This window comes from Aphelocoma coerulescens, chromosome 3 (genome assembly GCF_041296385.1).
Source record: "Aphelocoma coerulescens isolate FSJ_1873_10779 chromosome 3, UR_Acoe_1.0, whole genome shotgun sequence".
Classification (NCBI taxonomy): domain Eukaryota; kingdom Metazoa; phylum Chordata; class Aves; order Passeriformes; family Corvidae; genus Aphelocoma; species Aphelocoma coerulescens.
The window spans coordinates 2,639,310-2,652,455 of record NC_091016.1 but is presented as its reverse complement, the minus strand read 5'-3'; the positions used below and the strand labels follow the sequence as shown (position 1 = coordinate 2,652,455).

General features: G+C 50.0%; 2 protein-coding genes across 3 annotated transcripts; one reads left to right on the top strand and one right to left on the bottom strand.

Annotated features, from left to right (window-relative positions):
* The first annotated feature begins 3,206 nt into the window (after positions 1-3,206).
* GPR75 (G protein-coupled receptor 75) lies at positions 3,207-6,483 on the top strand. 2 transcript variants are annotated; one of them, XM_069008434.1, is made up of 2 exons: positions 3,207-4,650; positions 5,343-6,483. In XM_069008434.1, exons 1-2 carry the CDS (start codon positions 3,262-3,264, stop codon positions 5,367-5,369), a joined length of 1,416 nt encoding a protein of 471 aa, XP_068864535.1. In that variant the 5' UTR covers positions 3,207-3,261; the 3' UTR covers positions 5,370-6,483. The 2 variants fall into 2 exon arrangements, with proteins under 2 accessions (XP_068864535.1, XP_068864534.1); XM_069008433.1 differs by having other exon boundaries at positions 3,207-6,483.
* Positions 6,484-8,138: 1,655 nt separating this feature from the next.
* LOC138107109 (toll-like receptor 2) lies at positions 8,139-11,967 on the bottom strand. Its single transcript, XM_069008432.1, has 2 exons — positions 11,876-11,967; positions 8,139-11,361 (listed from the first exon to the last, which is right to left on the bottom strand). Exon 2 carries the CDS (start codon positions 11,358-11,360, stop codon positions 8,736-8,738), a length of 2,625 nt encoding a protein of 874 aa, XP_068864533.1. The 5' UTR covers position 11,361; positions 11,876-11,967; the 3' UTR covers positions 8,139-8,735.
* Positions 11,968-13,146: the final 1,179 nt, after the last annotated feature.

Here is a 13,146-nt window from a genome sequence, read left to right as displayed (position 1 = left end):
AGATGCAAGAGCAAAAACAAAGCCACATGGCGGTAGAAAGGTTTGCTGGCCACTGTTCTGGGAAGATTTTAACTCTAACCTTGCTGTGAGTCACCAGCTGATGTGTTTTACATCCTCATGGCATCCTGCATTACCTGGAAGACAACTTTTGGGGGTTTCTAACAAAAGGAGGGGAATTTCACCTCAGCCTGCTCTGGACATCCAGGTTGCCAGCAGGCAAAGGAATCCATGCTCCAAGGAAAGGGTTCCAGGTGGTTAATCCAAGGCAAGGTCCTCATGGTATTGGTGCAGTGGTAGTTTCACAGCCTGGTTTAATGTCAAAGACAAACTCTGTGGAAGATGTAGAATATTGCTGAGCAGATTTTGCTGCTGCAGATGGAGCTGGACACACATTTCCCTTGGGGAATATGAGATGCCAACATTTCTGATTGGCATTCTTAAGAAAACCAGCAATAAACCAAATAAATCTGTTCTAGCAATAAATGCACTCAGATTACAATCACTCCAGGTAGAAGCCCAGCTGAGTTCACCCTGAAAGGGTTCTGTTAAAAGCTTCTCACTGCTACTCTAATATTCTCTCCTGGCTTTTACTTCTAATCCAGAAAAAAAAAAAAAATCCCCTTTTATTATTCCAGCTGCTTTCCCCTAGAACTCTTTTGTTAAAATCACAAGGTACAATTCTTAGAGATGGGGGTAGATTTCAACAATTAAAAGTAATTTCCAGTAAATATCTGCAAAACAACACTGTTGTCAAAAATGCCTTGGGAACATTGTTTCCCTTTATGCAGTAGGAACTCCCAAGACTGAACAATGAGAAGCCTGACAGCTGTAAAGAGCACTGGATTTTTAAGGAATTAGTTTAAGGAAAGCCTTGAATGCTGCAAAGAGTGAATACCCTCATACCTTGTGCAAGGTAAGTTGTTGCTCTTGTGTCTCCTTTCTTGCAAAACAGACTTTCTTCCACTGCTTTTCTCCCCCACTCAGACTTTGGAAGCTCTTTTAAAAGCTAAAAAGTCCTTTTCAAAAGGGACAGGCTGGTGAGACACTTTGCTGTGCTCCCGTGGATCCTTTTTGCCTCAGCTCATTCCCTTCCTCCCTGAGAACAATCCCTTCTCCTTTTCTGCTGGAATGTTTGAGGCTCTCAGCCTTTGATCCAGCTACACTTTCCTCTTCATTTCAAACCACAGTTAGTAACTGTAGAGGGGTAAAACATCTTAACCAACCTCACTCTTGCCTTAGGCTAATATTTTGTTACTCTTGTTTAATCCCATAATTCAGCATCCTCTGATGTTTATAAATAAGAAAATTCAAGGAGGGAGATCCCACTTTGTCAATGACTCAGGAGGGCCAAGATTCACCCACAGATTTCAAATTACCACAACTGGAAAACAAAAATACAAGTAAGGGAAAATAAGTGGCAGCCAAGCTGAAAGAGAACATAACTTGAAGCCACAGGAAACCATGTTTTGGATTTTGGACCTTCCTCCTCCCGTACACAGCCAGTTTAAGGACAAAACCCAAGGCAAAATGCACCTGCCCAGGTTGCAAGGCACTGCTGCAGCCAACTGCTGGCATTTCCCCGAGAACAAATCCACCCTCATTCCCAGTGTTTTTAGCAGGCAAAGGCTCACGGGCCAGGCTGTTGTCACCAGCCAGAGGGTTATAAAAACATTGCTCTGGGGTGTAGAAAGGAATGTGTTGAAAAATAAACAGGCAGGTGGCACTGGGAAGCTGTCAGGTGTCAAACTTGCACACTGGTGGCTGGCTGGATGGTTCTACAAAGCGCCTGGGGTAGGGGATGGTTATTAAAACAACAGATTAATGTATATACATTGATTTGAGACAAATACCATGCATAAGTCAGAAATACTGGATCTACTGTATTTTCATAGTGCTTTTGTGCCTTGTCTGGCTGGATTTTGATCTCTTCCACCTGGATTTCCAGTGCCATGGAGGCCCCTCACCTGTGTCTGCCTCGGAGAATGTTCACTGAGCATTTCCTCACCCTCATGGTCCTGTAAGTACTTCAAAACCACCCCTTTAATGCTCAGATATCCAACACTCTCCATCACTACTATATTTGCAACAGCAGTTGGCAGCAAACAGATAAAGAGATGATGCTGATTATGTTTTCTGTCCCCATGGGAACATAGAAGGTGCTTTGTCTTAGATCCTGTGCTTCCGAGTAAATACAAAGAGCACCCCGGCCCCACTGAGCTGGCTCAGGAACGTGATGCAAAAGTGCAAGCAGGGCAGGAGGCAGCATGCAGAACTTTGATGTTGATGCTGAACAGGTTTTGGGTTGGGGCAGGTGTTTTGTTGGCGCACAGTCAGCACAGATCCTCTGTTCTGGGGAGACCCCCACCTGGAACTCTGCATCCAGCTCTGGGGTCACAGCACAGGAAGGACACAGAGCTGTTGGAGCAAGTACAGGGGAGGCACCAAGATGATCAGAGGGATGGAGCAGCTCTGCTGTGAGGAAAGGCTGGGAGACTTGGGATTGTTCAGCCTGGAAGAGAGAAGCGTCAGGGTGATCTAATTGCAGCCTCCCTTTAAGTACCTGAAGGGAACTTAAAGAAAAGATGAGGCAAGACTCTTTACAAGATCATGTGCCAGGACAATGTAGAATGGGTTCAAATTGAAAGAGAGTAGGTTTAGGTTGGCTATTAGGAAGAAATACTTCCCTGCAACGTTGGTGAGGCCCTGGCACAGATTGCTCAGGGAAGCTGTGGCTGTCCCATCCCTGGGAGAGTCCACGGCCAGGTTGGGCAGGGCTTCGAGCAACCTGGGCTAGCGTAAGGTGTCCCTGCCCATGGCAGGGAGAGGAACGAGATGGTCTTGCAGTCCCCTTCCCACGCAAACCCTTCTGTGATTCTCCAGACCACACTCAGTGCCGCTCCAGCCGCTCGCATCACCGCTGCTCCCCGAGCTGGAGCGGCGGGGATGCAGCGCCAGCGGGGCTTTGGGGAGCTCGGTGCCGCCTCCCCCGGACCCGCCTGTGCCTGGCGGTGCGGGGGGGCTGCGGCTCTGTCCCCGCCGCCCAGCCCGGCCCCGGCCCGGCGCCGCTGCGGCGAAGGCAGCGGAACGGAGCGGGGAGGGGCCGGGCCGGGCGCCATGGCGGGGCGGGCGGCGCTGAGGCGGCGGTGAACGGGCGGCGAAGGGGCCGGGCGGGAGCCCTGAGGCGGCGATGAGGGGGCGGTGAAGAGGCAAGGCGGGAGCCCCGCGGCGGCGATGAGCGGGCGGTGAAGGGGCCGGGCGGCGATGAACGGGTCGGGGCGGCTGCCGCCCGGGCCCGCGGAGCAGCTGGGCGCGAACGGCAGCGGCCCCGCGGAGCTGCGGGAGGGCACTCACGCCGCCACGCTGGCCGCCTGCGCCTCCTTGCTGGCCCTCGTCTTCTGCCTGGGCTCCTACGGCAACCTCATCGTGCTGCTCTCCTTCTTCGACCCGGCCCTCCGGAAATTCCGCACCGACTTCGACTTCATGATCCTCAACCTCTCCTTCTGCGACCTCTTCATCTGCGGCGTGGCCGCCCCCATGTTCGCCTTCGTCCTGTTCTTCGGCCCGGCCCGCGGCGTGCCCGGCACCTTCTGCTTCACCTTCCACCTCACCAGCTCCGGCTTCATCATCATGTCGCTCAAGACGGTGGCGGTGATCGCGCTGCACCGGCTGCGCATGGTGCTGGGCAAGCATCCGCACCGCGCCGCCTCCGCGCCCTGCTCGCTGCTCCTCACGCTGCTGCTCTGGGCCGCCAGCTTCACCCTGGCCACGCTGGCCACGCTGCGCACCCGCGGCTCCCGCCTCTGCCTGCCCATGGCCAGCCTGCCCAGCGGACAGGGCAAGCTCATCCTCTACCTCTACGTCACCGACTTCATCTGCTGCGTGGCCGTCGTGTCCGTGTCCTACGTGATGATCGCCCAGGCCCTGCGCAGGAACGCGCGGGCGAGGAAGTGCCCGCCCGCGGTGGCCGTGGGCACCCCCAGGGCTCAGCTCTTCGCGGGGCCCGGGGCCGTCCCCGCCCTATACAGGACCCAGAGCTGCACCAAGCCACCCCACGGCCACGCCAAGCTCGCTGGCCGGCTCCCGCTGGCCTCGGCCGTCAATCTGGCCACGGCCAAAGACTCCAAGGCCGTGGTGACGTGCGTGGTCATCGTGCTCTCCGTCCTGGTGTGCTGCCTGCCCCTGGGCATCTCCTTGGTGCAGGACATGCTGTCCAGCAGCGGTGGCTTTGTGCTCTACCAGTTTGAGCTGTGTGGGTTTACCCTCATTTTTTTCAAGTCGGGATTAAATCCCTTTATATATTCCCGCAACAGCGCGGGGCTGCGGAGACGCGTGGTCTGGTGCCTGCAGTACGTGGCGCTGGTCTTTTTCTGCTGCAAGCACAAGACGAGGCTTCGAGCCATGGGCAAAGGCAGCCTGGAGGTCAACAGGAACAAGTCGTCCCACCACGAGACCAACTCAGCCTACATGTTGTCTCCAAAGCCTCAGAAGAAGGGTTTGGAGCAGGCGTGCGGTGCCAGCCACTCCAAGGACAGCGTGCTGAGTCCCAAGGCGTCCGCGGGGCAGCAGCACTACGGGCAGAGCAGCTCCACCCCGATGAACACGCGGATCGAGCCCTACTACAGCGTGTACAACAGCAGCCCCTCGGCGGAGGTGAGCACCCCGCACAGCCTGCAGCCCGCGGGCTCCGCCTTCGGCTTTGCCAAGCCCTGCATCCCCGCGCTCCATCACTCCAGCGGCGCAGGGTGGGACTGCGGCGCTGCTCCCGCCAGGCACATACCACTGCCCTCCGTGTAGCCTTGGCACCACCCAGCCATTCCAGAGGGTCCCCTGCTCTGCTTTGCGGAGGAATTGCTCCTAACTCCATGATACTGCTGCCAATGAATACAAACGCCGTTCCCGTTTGCGTTTGAAGCAAACGTGGAGCTGTCGCCTCCGTGACGCGCTCTGGAGTTCCCGTGGCGAGCCAGAAAGGGGGATATTTTAGATTTGGAATTGTTGCACGAGGGTGGTTTTGTTACTAAATTTTACTGCTGGACAAGTGAAAAAAAAGTAGATGCCATAATTACGTGGTTCATTATGTCACAAGGGCAGGTTGGACGAGGCTCAAAGTAGCCTGGGATAGGGGAAGGTGTCCCTGCCCATGTCAGGGGATGGAACTGGATCATCTTTAAGGTCCTTTCCAACCCATTCTATAATAAGACAGAGCATTATAAATACCTTGTATTTTCAGGAAGGAAGAACTAGGGAGATGCTTGGTGTACTTGGGTTTAAACTCTTCCCGTTGCAGAAGGTTGGAAGAATCAGCATTTTTCAGTAATAACAGAAGCCCTTTCTCTTCACAGGATGAAACCCTGGTTCTGTTGAGGTAAATGGCAAAATTCCCATGAACTCAGCTGAAGTTCGGGATTTCACTCTTGGCTTCTTCAAGTGGGACAAGGTTTTGTTTGGTCAGTGTTATATTGCCACTGGGGAGGGACATTTGGGAAGTGTGGCACTGGAATAAACCACTGCAGTATATATATTAATATCTGCTGGGCATTGGGGTTTTAATGATGGTGGCATTATGTATCCCAAAATAATTTGGAGAACTATTTTACATCTGATAGAAATAACACGCACTACCTAATTATTTGCATTACTTGAGGATAAAGATGAATTTTGCAATATTATGGGACTGAAACACCAGGAGGAGCACAGTCACCTCTAGAATTCCCTAACTGGTCAGCTGTCAGGCAGAGTCGTGTTGCTGTTTGCTCTTTTGCCCTTGACTTTGTATAAATTGGGATTTGGCTATTCCTGACAGGCAGAACTGAGAGCTGTTAATATTTTTAAAACCAGAATGACAAGTTTTTTGAGCTTTTGTTAAGAAGTCTGACATCAGTTTGATTTCATCTGTCTGCTTAGAAATTTGGTCCGTTGGTCTACACAGCAAGCAAATAACAGAAGTTAAATATTTTTTTAATAAATCCAACAATTTGTGTTGTCACTTACTGTGGGAATTCCCTTAGAGACAACAACTCAGGGGGCATTTGAATTCCTGACAGTTCTTGCTCTAAGTGGCCAGATCTCTTCCAAACAAGCAATCACCTTTCAGCTTCTGTGGACCTCAGCAGAACCTCAGTGTCTCCAAAATAATTGTGCCACAGACTTTTGATGCCTTGCTATAGGAAATTGCACACCTTCAGGAAAATGACAGTGATGGGAAGGTGATTTGTTACTTTAGAAACAGGAAATGTCCACATCATTGCTGTCTGTGAGTTGTTGGTTCCGGCTTTTTGTTAACTAAACTGTTTTCAAGATTCTCCTGGAACACTGTTCTTTGTTTAACACTGAATATGAATTAATTCTGAATAATTCAAACCAGCTTTCTTGCAATAAAACCAGTGTGAACAACTTTCTAATACAAATGTAAAATTGAAATTATTTCCATGAGTCCTTTCTCTCTGCCCAGATATTTTTTTTTCTCTAAATGAATAATGTGGTTCTGCCTAAACTTGAGTATAAAAGATAATTAAGAGGTCCTGTTTGGCTGTTCTGTATTTGAATTTCTCTTCAGTACAAATTGTACTGGAGGGAAAAATATACATGAGGTAGTTTTTGGGGGTTTGCTGTGTGTATGGGCAACTTCTCTTGTGCCTTTAGATCGCATGAACTTCATCACAGGTCTCAAAATTCAACCACTCACATCTCATAAATAATTTACATTGAGTATTTACGTGGGAGTAAAGCAAGAAGGGGCCAAGCAGGAGGTTTTCTTGCCTTTATGTGACAAAAGAACTGACGTCCCCATCAAAGCTCGTTGTAATTTGCTCTCTGTTAACTCCTGGTGCCAGCTGTGCCCTTAACACCACCTGTGTAATTAATATTGGTGTTAATCTCTATAGTATCATAGTGCCAGACGGGAAACTGCAACACCTTTTAATCTGCAGGAGGAACAAAATTTAAGTTGCCAGTTGTACTAAATAACAGTTTTGTGGGAGGTTTATGGATGTAGTAAATCAAAACTGGATTTTGAAAGCAGGTGCAACTTTGCAGTGAATCATGAACTGAAATAATCAAATTTTTGATAAAATAATTGGTTTAGCCTCTTCTGGAGTGTAACTTCTCTTTTTTTCCCCTTAGCCCCATCTATCAGAAACCTGCTGAGCACAGAACCAGTAAAGAACCAGTAAAGCTCCAGTAAAGAACCAGTAAAGAGTCACTGCAAGCTTAAAAAGCAGCGATGGAATTGAGAGGGAAGCAGCGGAATGCGGAGGTGGAAAATGTGTGGGAAGAGAGGAAGGGAGAAATGTGACCACTGAGTAGTTTAGAAAGAGGAAAGCGTAAAGGTTATTAGAAAAACAGCTGATGAATTAATTTGGGCTCATTAAGCTCATTAACAAGTGACTTCTGGTTGCTTAAATGAACAAAAATATTTGTAATATTTTTATAATTCATGGTCTTTTTAAGCCCTAGATCTCTGTGGTGGTAAGAGCTGGCTTTTTCAGCTGCTGGCCTGCAGGATTGTGGGTTTTATCCTTAATACATAAAGCCTCAAAGCTGATGATGCCAAATCATTTTGCTGAGGAAAGGTGGGTTTGCACTGAGTTCCAAGGGATCTCTGTCAATGGAGGTATTTGTTTCTTGTTCCCCCTTTTGGCAGCAAATAGGTTGGTCTTGGTCTTGTTTTGTCACAGCAGAGCCAATTCCTTTTCAGAGTCTGTGTTCCAAATATGCTGCACACAGACATTCTGCATTCCTGGATCTGGGATCTTCTGTGGGGAAGTTTTTTGGGTTTGCTCATCATAGGAGCAAGTCCAGGTCGTGCTAAACCAAATCATTTGTCCTCGCCTGGTGTTTAGTTTCTGTCATAGTCTGTTGATTTCCCTTGAATGTGAAAGTTGGATCAGCTGTATTTATTTTGTTTTTTCCCAAGCACAATAAATAAAATTATCAAGTGGCACTAGGCTAGGGCAAGGACTATGCACTGAATCCATTAGAAATGGGCCAAGGTGACTGTGTCAGGTGGAACTTTCCTAAATCTAATAATGTACAGAATTTGCTTATTCTCCAGGGATTTGTGATTAAACAAAGCTCACTCCAGTTATATAACAGCAGAGACCAACACACTCAGCTGGTTCTTTTTGTACTGTCTGGTTGTATATTTTATTCTGTATTTACAAAATATTTTCAAGTCTCATCTCTTCCAGCAGTCACTGAATCCAAAATCTGTAGCAGTGTGTGTTTAGCCTCTCTCAGAGGGCTAAATTAAGTCAATCTTTAATCTTTCCTTGCCAAAGCACAGAAAGGAGCTGCTCCCTGTGTACCAGCGTGGTTTGTGGCTCTCTTACCTGCACACAGGTGTTCCCACCTTAAGCTGTCCCAGAATCAGGAATCTGAAGTCCAGTCCTAAGACACCGCTTCTCACTGCCACCACCTCAGGAAGGCAGCGAGGACATGCAGTGTGACTTGAGCAGTTCTTCCTTTCAGGTGACATCCACAGCACTTAGAGAAATGCTGGGAATAGCTGGACAAATTCAAACATCCAGGAGGAAAAGGCTTTTTATTGGCACTCAGGTCTCATCCCCTCAGGTTTCTTTATCAGAGGCAATAACAGGCATGCTGCAGTCCCCCTAGGAGCCTCTCCTGGAGCTGATCCAGGCAAAGCCCTGGGCATCTCAGCAGCCTTTGCAGGAGGTAAGTGCTTTTGTTTGACCACAGGCTTTCCAGGCAGAGCCCTCACAGTTCCCTGGGTTTCATTCCAGCTCCTGCATTTCCAGAGCAGATCCGTTCTCCACTCTGACGAGCGGCTCGTTGGTTGTTTTTAGGACAGCTTTTAGCTGATGCCAGAATATTTTCTGCTTGTGTTCTTCAGGGCTCCACTTCAAGTAGGTTTTCCTTCTCAGCAGTTTCCTGAGTTTGCTGAATTTCTGAGGGATGCTGTGGGGCGGGAGATCTTCCAGAACGATCATGATGAGGGAATCCAGGTTTTCATTCAGGACCCGGTGTTCGGCAAAATACAGCTCGTACTGACACCAGCAGCTGTTCACAAAGCTGGGAGAGAGAACAAAAAGCACTTTATGGCTGTTCTCTATGCAGTAAAAAATGTTCCCAAGCACGGGATGCCCCGGTTTGAAATCCCTCTCGTGGTAACATATCCTGAACCCATCATTTTCCAGCTTTTCCAGCAGGTTCTCTTTGGTCCAGTCGGCATCGTGCTCGCTGTACGAGATGAAGGCATCAAAGAGTTTGTTTTCTGGCCTCTTCTCATACTGCTTCCTTTTGGCCATGCACCAGTACCAGCCCATCCTGATGTACCAGGGCCCGTCCAGGCGCCAGCAGAGCACGGTGAGGGCCAGCACAGCCAGGCCAGCAGCGCCAGCGGTCACGGCCAGCTGGACACCCAGGGAGCAGCGCAGCAGTGTCAGGTGGCTGCTGCCCACCAGGGAGCCCCGGCGTTCCGGGGGGAAGCTGCACGTCATGGCCCCCCTGCCCCTGATCTCCAGCTGGGGCTCGTGGATGTAGACGTTCACGAACCAGTACAGGTCACAGGTACAGAAAAAATGCTCCCCTTGGACAGTCAGAACCCTCAGACTCATCAGTGGGCCAAACGTGGCCTCCACAATGGTTGTGATGGCGTTGTCGCTGATGTCCAGCTCGACCAGAGAAGCTGGGAGAGAGCCATGCTGCAGAAAGGAGATCTTATTCCCTGATAGATTAAAATACTTCAGCCCTGGGAGGGATTCCCCAAAGCCATCGGGCAGCTCTGGGATCAGGTTGTGGCTGCTGTCCAGGCTGGTCAGTGCAGGAAGGCGGCCAGTGGGCTCCAGATGTGTGATCAGGTTCCCAGAAATGTTTAGATGTTCCAGCTTTTCCAGGGCATTAGTTAAGGACAACACCTTCACCTTGTTTTTACTGAAATCACATTTTTTTAAGGCTGATGGAAAATACTCGGTGTGCATAGCCATAATTTTGTTATTCTGTATTGTAAATATTGTTAAGTTGGAGAGGGATTTCAGACTGGGGGGGATGACTTCGATGTCGTTGTTGCTGATGTCGAGATGCTGCAGGGAGGAGGGGAAATTGGGAAGTACAGAAATGTAGTTGCTGCTGAGGTCCAGAAATAACAGTTCTTCCACTGTCTCAGCAAACCACTCTGGCAGCTCCACAATGGAGCAGCTGGACATTCCCAGGTGTTTCACCTTCTCGGGAAGGCTTTCAATGGGTGTTCCAGCCACGTTCCTGACAAAGGAGATGGCGTTGATGTGTACAGTTCCGGGGGGAGGGACACACATTGGAAGTGCATTCCCACTATCTGAGAATGCTGTGTAGATGAAGTGGTTTCCTTGAACGTACATTTTTTCCAAGTTAAACAATTTTTTAGCAAAATTCACTGGAATTTGGCTGATGTTGGTGAAGGACAAATCAATTTCCTTGATGCTGGAAGGGAGGCACAGCGTATCCAGGCTGTTGATGGGGTTGTTGCTGATGTTTAGAAACAAAAGCTGGTGGGATGGGAACTTACAGAGGGACTCGGCATCCAGGATGTTAATGGTTAACTTGTTGGAGCTGGCGTCGATGGACAGCGTGTTTTCCATTGGAAAGAACAGGCTAAACAGTGACAGAAGATCCATTTCCACGTTGTTGTGACTGATGTCAAGCTCCAAAATCCTGCCCAGCTGGGCTTGGCAGAGATCCTCATCCAGTTTTAACATCAGCTCTTCCGTGGTGAGGTTACTGTGGGACAGGTCGAGTGTCCCGTTAATGGGAATTCCACAGAGGCTGGGCTCGGGTGTGGCTGTGGGAGGGGCCACTGTGTTCCCCTCTCCCCTCCGAAGAAGATTCCCTGCGCTTCTCCTGAGCCTGGGGTTAAGGATTTGCCGGAGAGACAGAACTCCAGAGCGCGGCAGCTCCTCGGTGGGAACAGAAGGCTCCAGAGCAGCCCCATAGGATTTGTCAGAATTCTTGGAAAGCTGCAAAGACCCCGGAGTTTTGCCCGCGGGTGAGAGCTTCAGGTGGGGTGGGAGATTTGACAGAAGCAGCTTCTCATAATTAAATGATAAATCCACAGAAACCAGGCTGAGCAGACTCTGGAATGCTCCAGGCTCAACATCCCTGATCCGATTGTAGGAAAGGTCTAGAACTTCCAACCTGGCAAATCTTTCCAAGTCTCTCTTGGTTATTTTTTCAATGACATTGTGTGAGAAATTGAGAGCTCTCGCTGTTTTTGGAGCTTGTGCTTCTGAGACAGAGGAGAGGTTTGAATAGGAGTAGTTATAAACCAGGAAGGCTGGAGGTGTTCTCCATGTTAGGAATCCATGTGCTCTGCTGAGTAAGAGAGGAATGAAGTAGAAATGAAGGCAGCCAGGAAGGATCTTCATCCTGGAGAAAAGAAATGTTAAATCCATCATTATAATATTTTAAAGAATACCATAAAAAATAATCCTAATTTACTTGCAAGTCCAGAAATTGTTTCATTAATTGTATCCATGAATCCCTTTTTATCTACCAAAATAAAACACATCTTACTTCAGAGTAAGAGAGACAGAGTGTCAGAGAATTATTTGAAGTAGAGCACTAATCATATGAGGTCATGGTAGATAAAAGTCTGAATTATTTTTTATTTCTTTTTTTTTTCTCAGCCAGCCCCTGCAATATCATCTTCCCCCTGGAAAATCTGAAATGTCCTTCATGGCTCTGTGGGACTCAGGTTTTATGTCTCCCATCCCGGTGCACAACAACCAGGTAAGTCTGACCCCTCCAAAACCTGTTCAGCCGCTTCAGGGACATCCCAGGGAACTGCACGTAATTGTGTGACCCCGGATCTTCCCCTGATCCCAGCCCCCGGAGCCTTGCTCAGCCGAGGATTCACCAGTGACCATTTGTTTGGCCTTACCTGTCAGAGTAAGTTTTCGTGGAAGCAGGACATGGGAAGCAGCCAGGAGAGGTCACTGCCCCACATTCCCAGTGCCGGGAGCGTCGCTGCCCGGTTCCAGCCCTGCCCCGGGTCTCTGTCACGAGTCCCTGGCCCCGCCGCTCCAGGCCGTGTATTTGTTCCCTGCAGAGGCAGGTGCAGAGCTCCAGGTGAGGAACCTGTGTCACCGCAGTCCCCTTTGCTGCCCACCGGGCTTGGGCCACCAGGTTCGACTGAAGGGAAGGGAAGGGACGTCAGTGACTTCCCAGCTCTTTCTCCCACTGCCAGCAGATTCCCCAGTCCACCCCACATCCCGCAGAGACACCCGGCTCAGTGGTGAGCAAGCCAGGAACCCCCGAGGTGTGAAAAGCATCGTGAATTTATCACACAGCTCTCTCCTCACTTCCAGCCACCCTCCCATCCCTCTGATCCCCTGTACCTGCTCTCCTGGGCGCTCCTCTTTCACGTTCTCCTGCCTCGGGTGCCTTTTGTGGAGCTGGGAGCGGAGCGGGGCGGGCTGGGGCACCCCCGGGACCGCCCAGCCTCGCCCCCTCCCCTGTGCCCGGCGGAGGAGGAGGAGGTGGTGCCGGAGATGATCCTCCCCGGTGAAATCTGTCAAGTTTTCCCCTTCGCGCCGCTCCCAGGCGTTGCCCAACCCGTGGCCGAGGGGGAAATAAAAGGTGGAAGTTGCTCGTTTAATGCATCACGGTGTCGTCCCGAGGCATTGCTTCAGCCTCAGCAGCACAAGCTGGGGAGAAAACTGAAAAACCAAGTTCAGCAAGCAGTGCATGGGTTGGCCAGAGCTCGCCAGGGACAGACTGCAGGCCTTGGGAGCAGGAATGCCAGGGGAGCGTGGTGTGTTGCTGCCAGGGGGACACAGAACAAAGGATGGAGCAACACCGTGGTGGCTGCGTTCATGCTCCGCCAAAAACAACACAGCTTATGGGAACAGAGACAAAGGAGTGATCCAGACAAAGCTGACCCTGGCTTCATTCACTCAGAAATTCAGGTTACTTGTGCTATTATCCCGTGCTGATGACCAAAGTCACTCAAACTCCTCATAACCATGAAATGACATCAACTGTAACCTCACCTTTGCCTCTCCCTCAAATAAAATAATATAAAAACCGCTTGAGTGGGGCGGGAGGTCAGAGGAGAGGCCATCACACATCCTGGGGTCAGTTGATGCCCCACAGGGACACCTGGGTAAGAAACTTACTCTTAGTAATTATCTGGAGCTTTCACTGGGGTCA